At 41.5% G+C, this 19,807-nt stretch overlaps 1 protein-coding gene across 1 annotated transcript; it reads left to right on the forward strand.

The window, feature by feature from the left end:
• Positions 1-5,055: 5,055 nt before the first annotated feature.
• Positions 5,056-19,757, forward strand: sqstm1 (sequestosome 1). Its single transcript, XM_039774046.1, is given in 9 exon segments — positions 5,056-5,411; positions 11,078-11,173; positions 11,501-11,564; positions 11,566-11,758; positions 12,127-12,262; positions 14,528-14,608; positions 18,244-18,434; positions 18,735-18,915; positions 19,096-19,757. Coding segments are annotated over 9 exon segments (1,275 nt in total). The 5' UTR covers positions 5,056-5,242; the 3' UTR covers positions 19,260-19,757.
• The last annotated feature ends 50 nt before the right edge of the window (positions 19,758-19,807 follow it).

Consider the following 19,807-nt stretch of genomic DNA (forward strand, 5'->3'; position numbering starts at 1 on the left):
CATCTGCCCATGAAATAGCCTCTGAGTCAATTGTCCAATTACTTTTGAGCCCCTGAAATGAAGGGATTGTGTTAAAAGAATGCTTTAGTTGCCTCACATTTTTATGCAATCGTTTTGTTCACCCCACTGAATTAAAGCTGAAAGTCTGCACTTCAACTGCATCTGAGTTGTTTCATTTAAAATTCATTGTGGTAATGTACAGGACCAAAATTAGAAAAAAGTTGTCTCTGTCCAAATATTTATGGACCTAACTGTATGTCTGTTATAATTGTCCACAAGGAGCAGAAATAGGGAAAGAACCATGGAGGACATGTCACTTATTAAATAAAGACAGCTTGCTGAAAGGACATCTGTCACAGTATGCAAGACCTCCTGATGAGTATTTTGGTGGAGGATTCTGAATTTTTTAAGATGATTTTAGAAGGATAACCACAGGAGTTCAGGAGGGTAGACCCCAGTACTGGTTATGACAATGATATCGGATGTAGTTACTACATAGGGGCTTAAAGGCTTCTTCCACCCAGACCTCCTGTAAACTTGCAGAAAGAAGATGCAGATCTGACAAGCAGATGACAGGCCAGAGAGTGGAGGGATTGTTTAGCGCTATTACACTGGTGGGAGGTGAAGCTGCCATCACACTACATAATGTGACTTCAGAAAGCATTCAGACCTTTTTCCTTTTTATGCATTACGTTATGTTGTAGCCTTATCCTAAAATCATTTAAATTCATGTTTTCCTTATCAAACAACACTCAACAGACCCAAATGACAAAGCAAAAACAGGATTTTAGGAATTCTTACAAATTTATTAAAAATAAAAAACTGAGAAACTGTGTTTTGAAAAGTTTGGTGTGTCAAACTTTGGTTACAAAAGACTCTTCTTCTATCAGAAACTTTGTTATCGCTGTTCTATGTGAAAACTTGAGATTAAAATTTTCCTCAGCTGTCACTACAAAGTACATGGATAAGTAATTAACACTTAAAAATAAATCTCATTTTTGAGTTGCGTATTTTTAATGGGTTGAGTTGGACTGAATTGCAGTGGTTATCAGACTATATGACTGGATTCATGGCTGCCCCAACTTGCTAAGGCAGCGTGGCACAGTGGTTAAGGCTTGGGTTCAGATCCCAGTACTGACACTTTGTGACCTTGGGCAAGTCACTTCACCTGCCCAAAAAACAAAGGAAATGTAAAAAAAATACATCTCAAATGTTGAAAATCATCTTGGATAAAGGAGTTGGCTAAATACATAAATGGAAAATTATGTAAATGAAGTCTACAATTGAAAAATTGTGTAGTGTGACAGGGCTTAAGCTATACTACATTAAGGAAGGCTATATTAAAGAGAATATTATAGTCCATTTCACACCCTAATATAAAACAAAATAGCTGGATAGATTAAAAGGCTTTGGCAAGACGTCTTATCATTGAATGGACGCTACTTCTATAGACAGAAAGATTTACATAACAAATGATCTTATCATCAGCAAGGTGGACATGGTGGAAATATGGACAGAAAAATTTTTGTTACACAGACCATTGCCCTTGACCGCAACTTCACCCAGCTTTATAAATCTCTTTTACTGTTTAAACTGCTGTACTGTATACATATTTGATTGCCAGGTTATTCTGCTCTCCCACCAATTACAAATTTATACTTACATTTTTTACAGAAAAATGAGAAGTCAAGCAAAGTGACACCTTTTATTGGCTAACTGAACAGATTACAATATGCAATCTTTTGAGGCAACTCGGGCCCCTTGCATATTGTTTTTTGTTCAGTTAGCCAATAAAAGGTGTCACTTTGCTTGACTTCTCATTGCATCCATTATGGCTAACATGGTACAAACACCCAACTACAGAGAAAAAAAAATAATAACCGTGTGAGCAGGTGAGTGAGCCCTATGGTGGCACATTCAGGGTTGGCTTCCTCGCTGCTCTGCCCAGAGTGGCACCATCTTTCCATAACCCTAAACTGAATACGCTGGTTAGGAAATTCAAAGATGAATGACTAAGCCCAAAGAAAACTATGAAATTAATTCAAAGGTTAATTTCTTTATCTTTTAACATCCCTTTGTATGCTAACTCACCACTTAACTCAAGTCTGTCATCAGGAAAGGGCTAGAAAGCTCCAGAAAGAAGGTCAGGGAGATTCCACATTTGTGCTTGTTGTGTTTTGTTTTGTAAATTAGCAATAACGTCACACTTTTCTTACCAATAAAAAACTGGTTACACCTTGCATAAAGGATCATATGACTGCTGTGCTGAGTCACAAGCAGGTGACATGTCCTAAAGGCTGGCTGATGTGGGGGGAAGGCAAGGGGTATGTGACCAAAACTGAGGCCTACAGAACACATGACACAGCACATTTAATACACACTGTCTACTGTACATGTGGAAGGCTGGAAGCAGGAATAACACTCTTGACAGTCCGCTGCCTTGTGAAGGCCAAATCTGGGCACATCAGCCTGTGCCCTGCAATAACGCCATGAGGCCTACTTTCTGATTGTCCCTTTTCTTTCACGTCTTTTCCTTGCTGCAGGGAGAGAGGGGCCATCTACTCTGGGAAAAGTGGGAAGTAAGCTGAGGAGAAGAACTGCTTAGCCAGGAGCACAGCAGATACTTTGCTTAAACATCTTTATCTTTAACATCTTTTTGCATGACCTTTTGGGGGCTAGAGGGTTAGACCCCAGGAGCAATTTTATGGTTAAGGGCCTTGCTCAAGCGCCCTCAGGAGTGGGATCCCTTCTGGCCATAATGGGATTGGAACTGGCAACCTTCCAGATACCAACGTAGAGCCTGAGGCAAAGAGCTACCACTCTGCACCACCACTCAGCTTTATTGTTAGTTAGTCATAATATAATAATTCAATGTAATTTTTTTTGTAGATATTTTATTAATTGCTGCAGGGAAACAGTCTTTTCACATATATTTATTAATTAATGAACTCCTGTAAAAAGCCCAGTTTTCACATGGGGACAAATACAGTTCTATCTATCTATCTATCTATCTATCTATCTATCTATCTATCTATCTATCTATCTATCTATCACATAGTGCCTTCACATTTTTCACATTTTGTTATGTTGCAGCCACGTGTTAAAAATAATTTAAAATCACGTTTTCCCGCTCTTCAAACAACACTCAATACCCCTGAATGACAAAGTGAAAAACAGGATATAACACCCTGACACAAGTATTCAGACCCCTTGCTTTGGCTCAGGTGCTTCCCATTCTGTTGACCATCATCTTAAGAGAAGCTACTACACCTTGTTTGAGGTCCACATGTGGTCAGAGCAAAACCAAGCCATGAGGCACAGATCTGGGGAAGGCTACAAAAGCATTTGTGCAGTATTGAAGACTCCCAAGAGCTCAGCGACTTTTGTAATTCTTAAATGGAAGAAATTTTGATCAACCAGACAGTTCCTAGAGGTGGCCCCCTAGCCAAATGGGGGAGAAGGGCCATAATAAGAGAGGTGACCAAGAACGTGATGGTCACTCTGGCTGAGCTCCAGAGAACCTGTGTAGAAATGAGATAAACATCCAGATGAAAATCCACCATTACAACACTCCATTAATCTGAGCTTTATGGTACAGTGGCCAAAGAGTCACCCCTTTGCAAATACACAAGAAAGTCCACCTGGAGATTGAAAAAAGGCACTTAAAGGATTCTCAAGATTCTCATGGTCTGCTGAAACCGAGATTAGCATCACATTTGGAGGAAACCTGGCACCACTCCTCACCTGCGTAACACCATTCCAACATTGAAGCATAGTGGTGGCAGCATCATCCTGTGGGGTTGTTTTTTCAGCAGCAGGGACTGGAAGACTAGACACTGTTGAAGGAAAACTGAATGGAGTGAAGTACAGAGATATCCTTTAGGAAAACTTACTCCAGAGCGCTCTGGACCTCAGACTGGGCTGGTGGACCAACTTCCAACAGGTTAATGACCATAAGAAGAAAGCAAAGACAACACAGGAGTGGCTTAGAGAGAACTCTGGGAATCTGTTTGAGTTGCCCATTCAGAGTCCAGACTGGTACCCAAAAGAACATCTCTGGAGATGACCTGAAAATAGCTATCCATAGACATTCTACATCAAACTAGACACAGCTTGACAGGAAGGGCAGAGAAGAATAGAAGAAAGTCCCCAAATCCACATGAGCGAAGTTTGTTGTGTCAAACCTAAAACAGACACCAGGCATTTGAACACAGGAGTTAATCTTTGGCCCTTACAAAATCAGCCTGTAGAACTCAGGGATGGGATTATTTTTGCAGGTGTGTGAGCTTGTGTGGAAAATTATCTATTTTTAACCTTGTTTTCCCTACCAAAAACCTTACCTTAGGCATATGGCAGAAGACAACCGTAGGATGAGTGTCAGTGCATCTTCTAGCTTTTCTTAAGCTATTATACCAGTTAATGGAATGCATGCCTTGGGGATGTGGTAACAAATTGAGGTGGTCCCTGACACCTTATTGCAGACTTGAGGTGCACATTTATGTTGGCACCATTGTGTTTGTGGCTGTTAAACAGAATTGTTTGTCTCTTTGCTATCAGGAATTGCATCTTGTGTGTTAAAAAATGAAATGTAATACCTTGCTGATTACAAATGTGTGAACTACTGACCGAGCTCTAAAGTAAGTGAGTTTAGTAATGCATGGATTGATTTGGTTTAAGTATGGTATGAAACAGATTTTAATGCGTTCTGATGGGCTTGTTTATAAAATAATATTATTCTATCATTATTTCTAAAAAAACAATTAGGGTTATGTATCCTTGTCCGTTGCCCTTTTCCACATGCGTTTAATTAAATACTCCGATATATTTTAGTGTATACAGTGGCTTAATAGTTTTTAAATTAAATTCATTTTTTCGTATTAGTGAAAAGCTTTTCAAATTGCTGCTTTATTCTGTAGTTTAAAAGTGAGTGCCAGGACTAGACAGAAAACAAATCCGATTTGCATTGTCATCGTGAGTGTGTCGCGAACCCCCCTTGGCAGCGCCGGGGCCCCTTGTTTGTTTTGAAGCCTCCTTCTCGTCTTCTTCCGCCTTCGTCTTCGCTCATGGGAGGGATTTTCCGTCGCGGTGAGCTAAAGATCTGTGACGCCGACTATAAAACAAGGGAGCTTAGCGGCGCATCATTTAGAGTCAAGTCCGAGGACTGGCAGGCAGCAGAAGGCTATTGTTGTAAAGAGCTTCACTTTCAAGTGCGTCACAGCACAGCAGAGCAGAGTGACGAGACATGGCGGTTACCGTAAAAGCGTATCTACTCGGCAAGGATGAGGTGCAAAAGGAGATCCGTCGCTTCACCGTGGACCAGGGAGTCTCTTCCAACTTCGAGTACCTGAGCCGCAAGGTGGCAGATGTGTTTCAGAGCCTTGCGAATGGGCATTTCCAGATGTATTACAAAGGTAAGACGGCGTTTTTTAAATGGGGGCTGGGCAATCAACATCAGTTGCAGAACGCAAATTTAGTGATAGTGGCAGTTGGAAGGCAATGCATCTTCTGCAGGACCTCCTGTAGAATTCCCCTGCCTTGCCACATACAAAGGGAGGATTAAAAGGGGGCAGTCAAAGTACATGCCTAAAAATGACAGCGATGCAACTTTAAGCACATTTGACTGCCGTAACCATTTATTACCGGCTAAGCTCTGTGAACATCGATTTCGGAACGTATACGTGCGAAAGTGGATTCGGTTTGATGTTTACGTTCAAATGAGCATCGCAGTACCTTTTTTAGAACTTTTTTTAAATACATTTTCTAAGCAGTTGAGTAGCGGTTACCACTGCGGTCAATGACCTGTCAGTCACCATTGACACGTATGCCGTACTTTCTCGTTGTTTTTCAGACGAAAAGAATACTTTGTTTGTTTTATAGTTTTAATTACAGTGATGACAGGTGTCGCAGTCGCCCAAATCACATGTTACGAAAACCCATCTATCCATTCATCTATACATTCATGTTAAAAAACAAACTCGATCGTACGACATCTTCTGTCTCGAAGTTTTGTTTTGCTGTCCAATAGGCGGGGCATTCCAGGTCCCTACTTTACATGAATTGGGAGGGGTTTAAGCTAAAGAGGGTGTGGTATTCTAATTGTCCAAAACGAAAAACGCGCATGTTTCAGGAGTTTCAAGTTATTTCACTTAGTAAAGTTTCAAGTTGTTTCACTTAGTAAAGATAGTAAGTGGCATCCTCGAGCTAGAAAGGAAGAAATAATTTTTAAGATTATGGGCTTGGGGCAGTGTGATCTGAATCAACACCTTTGTTACATAGACATAAAACTGGGAAAAGTGAGCATTGCGGTACTAAAGAATCATTGGAACACACGGTCTGGCCGTTTTAGCAGTTTAAAAGAAACGGTTATTAATATAATCGACAGTAGGAGTCATAGTAAAGTCTTTACTAAAATACGAGGTGTGGCAGAAAAGTAATGAGACTGGCAACACTGCAAGCGATCTGGCAACGCTGCGCTGTTGTCCTTGATAGAGCACGTGTATCAGTACCCTCCCATAGCTCAGTGCGAGTTTCAACTCCTTCCGTTAACTACGTGATTTTTGTAACCGCTATTAGCGAGTTGTGTTTTTGGTTGTGCGTCACGCAAAATGGAACAGCGGAATTTGGAGCAACGTTGTCCCATTAAGTTTTGTGTTAAGCCTGGATAATTTTTATAAAGACGTCCTTGAAAGGCTCAGAAAGAGTAATTCGCATGAGACCAGACATTGCAGACAAATGGATGCTCCATCATGACAACACCCCATGTCACACTGCCCTCTCCATAACAGAATTTTTGACCTCAAAAGTCATTCCTGTGGTTCCCCACAACCAAAGTCCCCAAAAGTGTGACTTTTTCCTAAACTGAAAAATGTCCTCAAAGGACGTCATTTCGGGACTTTAGAAAACATCCAAAAGAGTGTAACGGACATGCTGAAGACCATACCGGTTAAAGACTTCCAGCGCTGCTACCAACAGTGGGAACAACGTCTCCATCGGTGTGTAGCTGCCCAAGGAACTACTTTGAAGGGGATAACATTGATGTTTGAAAAAAATAAAAACCTCATATATCATGACTTGTAGAATTAAGTACTGATACTCGAGATTATATATATATATATGCCACACCTCGTATATCATGACTTGTAGAATTAAGTACTGATACTCGAGATTATATATATCTCTATATCTCTATATATCTATCTATCTATATATATATATATATATATATATATATATATATATATATATATAATCTCAACCTTCACCCAGCACAAGGTAGCAATGAATTATAGTTAATGGAATAATTCCCTTAGTTCCCAGTTTGCCCTTACCGGGAAGAAGAATCCAAAGTCAAAAACTAGCCAAGACATGAAGCCACGTTAATAAAAGGACGAGTGTCTCTGTGGCATTCCGATTGTCATGTCTCCTTTTTTTTTTTTTTCCAAAACATGGAATGCGTTTCATCTCAAAAAATGTTTGTGTTGCACCATTTGTCATTCCAATAAATAGTATGTCAAAAACATGAACAACTGCTTTTTACAAATCCCAGACCAAATGGTGTATAGCAGAGACCCATGCAGTGCATTTGTCATTTCAATAGGTGGTGCTTCACAATCGCTTGTAGTAATGCCTTTTTATTACTTAGAGCATTACAAGATGCATTCAAGTTGGCAGTGCACTGGAAATGTTAATGCTGAGATCTATGTTGATTACTTAAATTCAAACCTGTCTTAGATGGGTAGCACAGCTAGTATTTACACAAAATCACACTGACAAATAATGTGTGTAGCGAAACTGAAGCATTGAGAGAGCAGATTTACAGTATAAGCCCTTGCATAGGCTTGGAGTCCAGAATAAAAAAAACGGTGGAAACACAACTGCATTAACATTTTCAAACCAAATTATTCTGATCCAGGGTTGTGAGGAGCTGGGATTTACTGCGGTAATACTGGGCACCACTGTAGGAAAGTTCCAATCAGCCAAGTTTGTGACTCGTAGGACTTTGGGGATGAGGAGGGAAAAACGTCGAATGTATAGAGGTAGACCCAATGCGGACAATGAATGAGTCGGCACCAACCACTGTGCCATCCTTATAATACAGAGCAGTCTTAGAATTTGAACTTGAAGAACTTGAATGTGTTCTCGACTGAACAAAATGATCATTTAACAGAACAACAATGTACTGAGAGAACTATTCAATAGAAATTTTTTTTTGACTTCTACAGAGCTTTGTATTTGAAATACAGAAAATTGCATTTAAACAAGATAAAACTGCAAAAAATGGCTTTGGATGTGCTCAATTGACTATACTTCTACTTTAGATTCAGTTTTAATGATAATAGATTGTCACTGAGGAAGTCAGCAGAGAAAAAGCTCTGTTTTCACTTGTCAGGCTGGAGTTCCCGGATATGTCTTAGTTTAATCTTCACTAGTCAAAATGCAGTGGTAGACGGAGAGACAGACAGTACTTTGTCCCATTATTTAGCATTTTATAGAAGATCAATAAATAAAGCAAATATTATCACCAACAACCATCACTCTACACATCTGAATTACTAAAAAGGAATTTCTGACTTGGCTAAAGATGAAAGAGCAGTCACAGCCACGGTGAGGCACGATAAAGGCATATTCCCGTAGATAGAAAGCCTCAGTTGCATATCCATCTATCCATTATCCAACCTGCTATATCCTAACCACAGGGTCACAGGGGCCTGCTGGAGCCAATCCCAGCCAACACAGGGCGCCAGACCACCGCAGGGCGCACACACACCAAGCACACACTAGGGACAATTTAGGATCGGCAATTCACCTAACCCGCATGTCTTTGGACTGTGGGAGGAAACTGGAGCACCCGGAGGAAACCCACATGCAAACTCCACGCAGGGAGGACCTGGGAAGCAAACCAATGTGCCACCGTGCCGCCCTCGGTTGCATATCTTGATACGATTCTGCTGAATCCTTGGTTAGCTGAAAGCACTTAATGGTAGATCTCTGAAATTACGAATGCACATGAAATATCCATCCTCTTCCGCTTATCCGAGGTCGGGTCGCTGGGGTAGCAGCTTAAGCAGAGAGGCCCAGACTTCCCTCTCCCGGCCACTTCTTCCAGCTCTTCCGGGAGAATCCCAAAGGCGTTCCCAGGCTAGCCGGGAGACATAGTCCCTCCAGCGTGTCCTGGGTCTTCCCCGGGGCCACCTCCCGGTTGGACGTGCCCGGAACACCTCACCAGGGAGGCGTCCAGGAGGCATCCTGATCAGATGCCCGAGCCACCTCATCTGACTCCTTTGGACGACGTTTTCCCTTGCCCGGACGCGGGTCACCGGGGCCCCCCTCTGGAGCCAGGCCTGGAGGTGTGGCTCGATGGCGGCGCCTGGTGGCGGGCCTGCACCCATGGGGCTCGGCCGGGCACAGCCCGAAGAGGTAACGTGGGTCCTCCTCCCCATGGGCTCACCACCTATGGGAGGGGCCAAGGAGGTTGGGTGCAGTGTGAGTTGGGTGGTGGCCGAAGGCGGGGACCTTGGCGGTCTGATCCTCGGCACATGAAATAAATATTTAAAAAATGGCTCAACACCTTTGTCTTTAGGGTGTAAAAATAAGAGTAAACTCCTTAAATATATGCTAGCTAAACTGAAGGACAAGCTTTTTGGCCCAGTGTCCATGAAATGTAATTCTGGTGTGCCGACAGTAATCCTGAGTTCAGCATCTGCTTGTGCTCAATGGCGTTGAGATGAGTGACTCAGGCCGGCTGGTGATCTGGGTCCACTTCCAGTCATCGTCTCTAGATGTATACATTATTTCCATTTTTCTTAATTGACTGAAAGTGTGTTTTATAGAAAAATAAATTCTTTCCTTTGACATAACCAGACTAGATGGATAAGAATCTATAGACTATTAAAATCCTGTGCATTCTGAGCTTGTCTGGGCAGCTTTGCTCACCACTGGACATCCAGGCGGTCAATCAGATGGCATGGCTTTGAATTGCAGAAGGAAACTGGAGGCGTCAATTTAAAAAAACAAAAACGCACAAGCGCTTAAAGAGAACACAGTTGTTTTTAAAATGGGTAGCAAATTTTGAATTGAATATACAACAGATGCCAAAACAAGTAAAGCGTTGGGCACATGTAACTTATCTACTCGGTGTGTCTTACCACAGTTCTATATAATTTGTTCTGAAAGAGAAGCAGCCAACCCTGAATGAAGAAGATGCACATTTTGAGCCTTGAATTGTTGCACTTTTTATTATGTAGTTCAGAGATTAAAATATTTAAATCCTTTGTGAACTTTTACACATTTACATTTCTGAAAAAACTGAGTTCATTAGATGGAGCTTATTCTTATTCACTAGCCTTGGAGATAGAACACGGGATAGAACACGGGCCAAACACTCACGTGGAGACAATTTTAAAGTTTGCAATTAATCTAACAAGTGCACCTTTGCATTGTGGTGGTCCTGAGAATGTCCATACTCCACTGGCTGGGCTAGGAGCTTTTGAATTGAAGACCAGACTCTTGACCAGTGAATGAGAGAAAGCACTGGGTCTTCAATTCAAAAGCTTGCTCCCATGTCAATGCCTTTCTTTGTATGCACTGCTGTCGCACTGTGGTTTTAAGCCAAACTGATGTTCAAGCCCTTCAAGTGATGTGTGCCCAACACTGAGTCGCCGTCTTCAGAATTTCCCCCCCTTTTCACATTCGTGTCTTTTCTGAGTGTAAAGAGGGGTGACACAGTGGTTAGCGCTGCTGCCCATCTGCCCCAGAAGATGGTTTGAGTGCCATACCCAGACAGCATTGGTGCCATCTGCCAGCACTCCCACATCCCAAATGTGTTGTTGTTTTTAAATCTGTTCTGTGAGTGCCTGTAGATTTGCACAAAGGTGTGTGTGCCCTGTGATGGAGTGGCGTCCCATCCATGTTAGGTTTTTGACCTAATAGACTCCCACAAAAGCCCCTGAATTGGACCAACGGGTTAGCAGCATAGATGCTTGAATTTAAAGACACAAAGTTTCGCTTACCTTGGTTTGCCATGCTAAAGCAGTTCTAAGAAGTATCATTCATGTATTTTTTTTTTCCTTTTTTATAGATGAAGATGGAGACATGATTGCTTTCTCCACTGATGACGAGCTCATAATGGGATTGTCTTGCGTGAAGGATGACACTTTCCGCATCTTCATTAAAGGTAGGCTTAACAACCTGCTGCTGCTGTGGAGTAAAATTTTCAAGAAGTTTTAAAAACTTTCACATATGAAAAAATTTTTTATAGGTGACTAAGGCTGCATTCCAGTTACTCCCTCTTCTTATAACTATCACTATATTAACATTTTAAAGGTGTTCTCCATTAATACAGTACCTGTAATCAGATTTTTGAAATAATTATTAATCACATTAATACAGCTTTAGCGTCCAGCAACACTTTTTTTTTTCCATGTGTGCTTCTGTTTCATCAGATTGCCATACTGTACTCTGGTTTTATAATCTGTGCTTTTTTTGTGTTCTCTCCATACAGAGAAAAAGGAGAACAAACGTGAGATGCCTCCTCACTTTGCTCCCGGGGCAGCCATGTTCCCCTTTTCCTCCTCCTCAGTTTCCTACGAATGTGCTGCATCCAGGGGTTACCTGTGATGGCTGTGATGGTCCAGTTATGGGCACTCGCTTCAAGTGCACTGTTTGCCCCGACTATGATCTGTGCTCCCCATGCCAGGCTAAGGGACTTCATCGTGAGCACCCTTTGACTCCCATGTGGATTCCCATGCACATGGCTGAGGTAACCATGCAAGTGACAGGTTGTCTTAAGGAGCCTGAAATTGTACGAGTCCTTGGTCTTTACTGCCTTTTTAATTTAAACCACCTCTTTATATAGATTTCTTGCTTCCTGCCTCTTTTTGTTGGTACTGCATTGCCAAGCTGGTGCCCTGTCACAAAGTGCTCATCTGGGACAGTATTTTAAAATGTAGTGCTAGTCTGATGTGATGATTACTCCTGCCCAAATTAAAAAATAGGAGCAAAATACACTGCAATGCAATTACGTTTGTGTTAGTGCTACTTGATATTCATGTGGAACAAGAAAGATGAAAATAGAAGTGAATGTCTTGTGCGTTGTCGCTAAGCATTTTCTCATGTCCTGTTTTGTAGTGGCTGCCCCGTGGAAAGTGGCTGCGTAAAATGAGACACGGTTTTCCTCGTTGCATGTGGGCTGCAGCCCAGAACCAAGCCCAGTGTGGCAAGCCTGGTCCTCAGTCCACTTCGGCAAGTGCTCCAGAGCAAGCAGGTACCCTACAATTCAATAACCATATTGTACAAATTTGATCATGTTTTAATTAGGAAGCTGGTCTACAGACTTAGTGAGAGGAGTAAGCGCTTACTTTCTTTTCTTTTCTACTTTTGTGAGGTGGACTGTTGGCTCTGAGGTTAGGGATCTGCACTGGCAATTGAAAGGTTGCCAGTTCTAATTCCATAAATACCAGAAGTGATTCCACTCCGTTGGGCCTTTAACCTTCAATTGCTATGTCCTGGTTATGACCTTAACCTGCGAGCAGGTCCTCCAACTTGCAAGGGAAAATTTGCATGTTGGTGGCAGGATTGGCACTTCAGCCCCAGTTAATAAAACCTCACACTGTTGCACTCAATTTGAGCTAGTGTGGTGCTGAGGTGTCACCCATTGCACGGCTGCAATCGGGTCCTAATTTGGATTCCTGAGGTGGTTCGGCATGTGGTGGGTGCGGCAATTTACTGTATTGGTGCATTTTTCCCAACCCCTCTCTGTCTTTAATGAGACCATGCAAAAAAAAAAAAAAATAGTAAAAGTAAAGATGTATGTACAGTAACTGGTGACAGTAAAGATGACTGGTACAGCCAAATGTTGGTATGTGCAATAAATGCCCCATCCAGGACTGGTTATCTAAAACTGTGATAAGCTCTTACTAACCACAAGTATAAATATTGGTGGCACTGCTGCCTCAAGGAACCACTACCCTAGGATTGAAACCCACATCTAGTAATTGTACGTATGAGACTTGGTGCCTGCATTCACTTGTTATAAGCCATAGACCTGCATACACTGGGGCCCAAAGGGACTTATCCAGAAGTGGACAAGCAGTTTGTTTGTACTTTGTGCCTGATGCTACCATGATAAACACTGGCTCCCATCACTCTGATTAAGCAAGTCTGAAAGGTTGTTTCCCAAATAATACAGGGTGGACCCTACATGTGAATTAATGTGCTTGGTGGTGGTACAGTAACACAACCTCTCTGTATGGGACATGAAAAATACATGTGCCCCTGTATCGTCCCCTCCATGCAGATTTGCATTGGTCAACAGAAACCCATGCCCAATCATGCAGCTGTCACTTTTCTGTGTTCACAATTCCTTGCAAGAAAAGCAATGTGATTCACTCAAAAAGGCTGTAAATAACTGGGCGGGCTTCATCTCTGTAGACATGTTGTGTGCCCAACATTTGGAGCAGAGTTCAGGTTTCTTTTGAAATGTGATTATACTACTGTACTTGGCATTGACCACATTTTGTTTTCAGCCTCTCCTTTATTTTGTTTTACTAAACTTTTAAATATTTAATGTTCTTGAAGCAATCTCTCATCCAGTATTTGTTGTCCTCATTTTGCCTGCAATTTCTTTGCCAGGGTATAAATGTGGTTCAGTACAGTGCCAGCATAGCTTTGTAGACACGACTTGTGTCCATGGGAGTTAATTGCCATGGTATATATGCTCATATTTAAAATCAAAATGCATTTTTGGAAGTTGACTGTTTCAGAAGTTAAAGGTAGTACTAGGGTGTGGTACTGTGTTAGCCATTATGAACGTAGTGAGAAGTCGAGCAAAATGACACCTTTTATTGGCTAACTAAAAAGATTACAATATGCAAGCTTTCGAGGCAACTCAGGCCCCTTCTTCAGGCAAGATGTAATCAAGAAGTTAAAGGTTACATTTTAGTTATTGTTTTCTTATGTATCATAACAAAATGTTAATGAGGATAAAAATCACGAGGAGTTTGACTTTCTGCATCACCCATTCATTTTTTTAGTTTCTCGCATAGGGAAAGTATTGTAATCATCTGAAAAAATCAATTTTGAGATTTTGATGAATCTTTACGTTTTTAGACCCAACCTGAGTCCAAAAATAACAATTTTTGGAATTCTGTCTGCGTGTGTGTATGTAAACACGATAACCTAAGAACGATTTCACTTGGGTCAACCAAATTTTGCATACAAGCATGAGGTACAAAACGTGGATTTCTATCAACTTTTGAGATATTTGCACTAACCGGAAGTGGTACTTTACCTTTTATTCATGCAGCTGCAGAATCTGAATTTTTTTTTTCAGCTTTTACAATTAGTTTAATATATTATGAATTGATTTGTTGTTGTGGTGTTTTTTTTAATGTACATAGTATAAAAATATAATCATTGTCTTGCAGTTTACTCCTCAAATATCCATCCTCATATCTGAGTATACGAGAAAGTTGGGAGTATAACTCCCAATTTTTTCATTTATCTTTTTATTTTTCCTACAATTTTATAGCTGGAGGTGCTTGCAACCAAGAAAATGTGGATTATTTGAAAAACATCGGTGAGGAAGTTGCAGCCATGCTGAGCCCCTTGGGTAAATATATTGTTTCTCTTTTTTTCTGGAAGACCCAGAAGCTATCTGCTTACCAATATACAAAACCTAAACAAGTACCTAACCAAACACACTAGTACTATACTGCTAGGGTCTTATACACTCGGTGAGAAAATTAAATGATTAGGAACAGCTGTACACCAGCATAGCCATACAGTTATCTAATCAGCCAATCATGTGACAGCAGTACATTGTATAAAATCCTGCAGCTACAAGTCAGGAGCTTCAGTTAAGGTTCACGTCAGACACCAGAATGACTGTGATAGAACTGCTGGTGCAAAATGGACTTGTTTGAATATTTCTGTAACTGCTGATATCCTGGGATTCTCGCAGATAGTAGGCTCTAGAGTTTACTGAGAAAAGAGTGAAAAATAAAAACCCTCCAGTGAGTGGCAGTTCTGCAGACTTCAAATCTCTTGTTAATGACAGAGATTAGATCAGAAGGGCCAGAATGGTTCAAGCTAACAGAAAGGCTATGGTAACTCGGACAACCACTCTGTACCAAGGGGTGAGCAGAAAAACCTTTCAGAACACACAACCTGTCAAACCTTGAAGTGAATGGGCTACAAAAGGAGAAGACCATGTCTGGTTCCTCTCGTGTCATCCAAGAACCGAAAACTGAGGCTGCAGTGGGCAAAGGCTCACCAAAACCGTACAGTTGAGGAATGGAAAAACGTTGCCTGGTCTGATGAATCTGATGAAAGCACACAATGAGTGGGTTAGATTTTGACACCAACAGCATAAATCCATGCACCCAGCAACAGTCCAGTGTCAACAGACAAGGCAAGTGATGCTATGAATCGGAGGATGTTTTCTTGATGCACTTTGGACCCACTAATGCAAATCAGTCATCCCTTGAATGCCATGGCCTATTTGAGTATTGTTGCAGACCATAATTTACCCCTCTTCTAATGACTACTTCAAGCATGATAATCTTCTTCTTTCGGCTGCTCCCGTTAGGGGTCGCCACAGCGGGTCATCTTGTTCCACATCTTTCTGTCCTCTGCATCTTGTTCTGTTACACCCATCACCTGCATGTCTTCTCTCACCACATCCATAAACCTTCGCTTAGGCCTTCCTCTTTTCCTCTTCCCTGGCAGCTCTATCATTGGCATCCTTCTCCCAATATACCCAGCATCTCTCCTCTGCACATGTCCAAACCAATGCGATCTCGCCTCTCTGACTTTGTATGCACCATGTCAAAAAACAAACTGGTTTCATGAACATGATGCTGAGTTCATTGTTCTTCAGTAGCCTTCCCAGTTACCAGATCTGAATCCAAAAGAACTCCTTTGGGATGTGGTAAAATATACTGCTCAAAAGAATTAAAGGAACACTTTTTAATCAGAGTGTAGCATAAAGTCAATGAAACTTATGGGATATTAATCTGGTCAGTTAAGTAGCAGAGGGGTTGTTAATGAGTTTCAGCTGCTGTGGTGTTAATGAAATTAACAACAGATGCACTAGAGGGGCAACAATGAGATGACCCCCAAAACAGGAATGGTTTAACAGGTGGAGGCCACTGACATTTTTCCCTCCTCATCTTTTCTGACTGTTTCTTCACTAGTTTTGCATTTGGCTACAGTCAGTGTCACTACTGGTAGCATGAGGCGATACCTGGACCCTACAGAGGTTGCACAGGTAGTCCAACTTCTCCAGGATGGCACATCAATACGTGTCATTGCCAGAAGGTTTGCTGTGTCTCCCTGCACAGTCTCAAGGGCATGGAGGAGATTCTAGGAGACAAGCAGTTACTCTAGGAGAGCTGGAGAGGGCCATAGAAGGTCCATAACCCATCAGCAGGACCAGTATCTCTTCCTTTGGGCAAGGAGGAACAGGATGAGCACTGCCAGAGCCCTACAAAATGACCTCCAGCAGGCCACTGGTGTGAATGTCTCTGACCAAACAACCAGAAAGACTTCATGAGGGTGACCCAAGGGCCCCATGTCCTCTAATGGGCCCTGAGCTCACTACCCAGCAGCATGCAGCTCGATTGGCATTCGCCATAGAATACCAGAATTGGCAGATGCACCACTGGTGCCCTGTGCTTTTTACAGATGAGAGCAGGTTCACCCTGAGCACGTGACAGAAGTGAAAGGGCCTGGAGAAGCCATGGAGAACATTATGCTGCCTGTAACATCATTCAGCATGAGCAGTTTGGTGGTGGGTTAATGATTGTCTGGGGAGGCATATCCATGGAGGGTCACACAGACCGCTACAGGCTTGACAAAGGCACCTTGGCTGCCATTAGGTATCAGGATGAAATCCTTGGACCCATTGTCAGACCCTATGCTGGTACAGTGGCGCCTGGTGCACAACAATTCCTGGCCTCATGTGGTGAGAATATGCAGGCAGTTCCTGGAGGATGAAGGAATTAATACCATTGACTGGCCACCACACTTTCCTGACCTAAATCCAATAGAACACCTCTGGGACATTATGTTTTGGTCCATCCAATGCCACCAGGTTGCACCTCAGACTGTCCAGGAGCTCAGTAATGCCCTGGTCCAGATCTGGGAGGAGATCCCCCACAACACCATCTGTCATCTCATTAGAAGCATGCACCGTTGTCAGGCATGTATACAAGAACACAGGGGCCATACAAAGTGCTGCGTACAATTTTGAGTTGCTGCAATTAAATTTTGGCAAAATGGACTAGCCTGCCACATCATTTTTTCACTCTGATTTTTGGGGCGTCTTTGAATTCAGGGCTCTGTAGGTTGATCATTTTCATTTCCATCAAACGATGTGGCATCCTTTCGTTCCTAACACATTACCCAGTCTATATCAGTATAGATATCCAGGAGGATTTCTTTTTCCCATTGAGATCTGATGTGTTTTCAAAGTGTTCCTTTAATTTTTTTGAGCAGTTTATTAGGTTTGCAGCATGAATGTGCATCTGACACATCAGCAGAAATAGTGTGATGCACTCATGTTAACATGGACCAGAAACTCAAATATTTCATCTAATGGAAGTCATGCCACAAAGAATTGAGGCGGTTTTAATGCTAAAAGAGGACCCTACCCGGTATTTGTACAGTGCTCCTAAGAATTTCTTCAGAGTTTATATTAGAATAATGAAAGAAACCATGCACCCTAGATTGAGAACTGTATGTTCAGCTTTAGGTGTGGGGACAATAAAATGCACAGTATACTTTATGAGGAAGCTTACAGGCTTGGCTCTCACTACATGAATATAATTGTTTTCTATTCCTCCAACATACTGAGTAGAAACCATTGTTTTCATGTAATATTTGTAAATTCCCCTAAATTAACATTTATTTTTTGAAGGGAGGAAAAAAAAGCTATTATTGGGTTATTTTTCTTAGGAAGACCTGGGAATGCAAGTGCCAGGCTCAGGCAGTTTTACTTCTTGTTGTAATTAGACTCCACCATGCTAGAGTGCAGGCAACTGACTCACAGGAAGCGCTGTAACAAATCGCAGAAGCCGCCATGCCTGTTGTATGTAGTTTGTAGCTATGATTATGTACACATTTGACATTTTGCAGTCTTCTACACATTTGAAATAAAATGTAGAGTCCCTCTTCGAGTTAATGGTTATATTCACTGTAATTCAGTTTTGTGCAGCTGCCAATTTAAATGTGTCTTTATTACAGGCATTGATGTGGATATTGATGTAGAGCATGCGGGCCAGAGAACAAAAGTGACCCCAGGCACATCTGAGTATGCAGCTGCTGCCAATGAAAATGGGGAACCATCATCTTTCAATGAGGACCCTGCAGAAACACCTATGGAAAGTGAGATACTTCCATGTGAAAGTGTGCAGAGTGATGGTGCCAGCTCCTTGGTATGATTTCAAGTCAATGTAACAGTATAAAGTTATCCCTTTCCAGGTGCTATTTTGTAATTCTAGATTCTAAATGCTTTGATTATTTAAAGAAAAGAAAAAAAAAAATGCTATTTTAATTTAAGGATATTTTTGAATGCCCAGTAATACATCACTTATGGCTCCATTTGTCAGAAAGTTAACTTTTAAAAACCAGCTTCCACTTCCTTTTAACCTTGTAGATTAAACTAACCATTTATCACACACCTCACTTAAGGACTTTCAATGTAAAATCATTTTTGTATTCTTTCCAAATCTCAGGGACAAAAGGAAATAGATGATGAATGGACCCATCTCTCCCCCAAGGAAGTTGATCCCTCTACAGGGGAACTACAGTCTCTTAGGATGACACAAGGGCTGGAAGAGCCTAATTTTCCAAGTACTGCAGCAGAGGGCCCCACAGGCTTGAGAGAGGCTGCGATTTATCCTCATCTACCCCAAGGTAAGTCAGATTTGCATTTTACTCAGAAATTAATGCAAAACAATTGTTTTTAAAAAAATCTAAACTCGACACTAACTGAATTATCCTTTAACCCAGTTTGGATAAGTATATTGCCATTCAATTCAGTTTTGAGAATTGGACTTGAAATGCTGATACATATTCTACTTTTTTCTATTTTAGATGCAGATCCACGTCTGGTAGAGTCCCTCTCACACATGTTATCAATGGGATTTACAGATGAAGGTGGCTGGCTGACTCGTCTCCTCCAAATCAAGAAGTTTGACATTGGTTCTGCACTTGATGCCATCCAATATGCAAAACATCATCCTATGCAAAAGAAATAGTTCACAATTTATAGAATTGTGCAGAAAAGCCAGTTTTTAATCCCAATCTTTTTTGCTTAAACTGGCACAATTCAGTTCTATGAAAAATCTAAAGCACTATGCAGTTTCCTTACTAATTTTCACTATTGGACCAAATTTATTATAGGAAAGGTTAGGGTTTTACTGAGTATAAAAAGCCTGTTTAAAAGCCCGGCCATATTAAGGAAAAACAAAAACCTAATGCCGTCATCATGGGATGCTCAGTAAGTTTAGATCATTAGCCCTGATTTAGAAGAGAGATCAGATTCAGCACATAGAGGCCTGGTCCAGTCCTAACACTGCTGGTCAGGTTGGGACTTTTATCCAGCTACTGGGCGCTCAGTGTCCAGCACAATTAATAAGAGATTGTTTGTTTAGCATTGGTGCTGTGAGTGAGATTAGCAAGGATTTTGTCTACTTGTATTACTACTGTCTGTCATTTTCCTCCTTTTAAAAATAAATGTTGATCAGCAAAATGTTTTTCCTGCCTTTTATCATTCTTATCATACTTGTTCAGAGGTCTTGGCACA

The sequence above is a fragment of the Polypterus senegalus genome, chromosome 13 (assembly GCF_016835505.1).
Source record: "Polypterus senegalus isolate Bchr_013 chromosome 13, ASM1683550v1, whole genome shotgun sequence".
Taxonomy (NCBI): Eukaryota; Metazoa; Chordata; class Cladistia; order Polypteriformes; family Polypteridae; genus Polypterus; species Polypterus senegalus.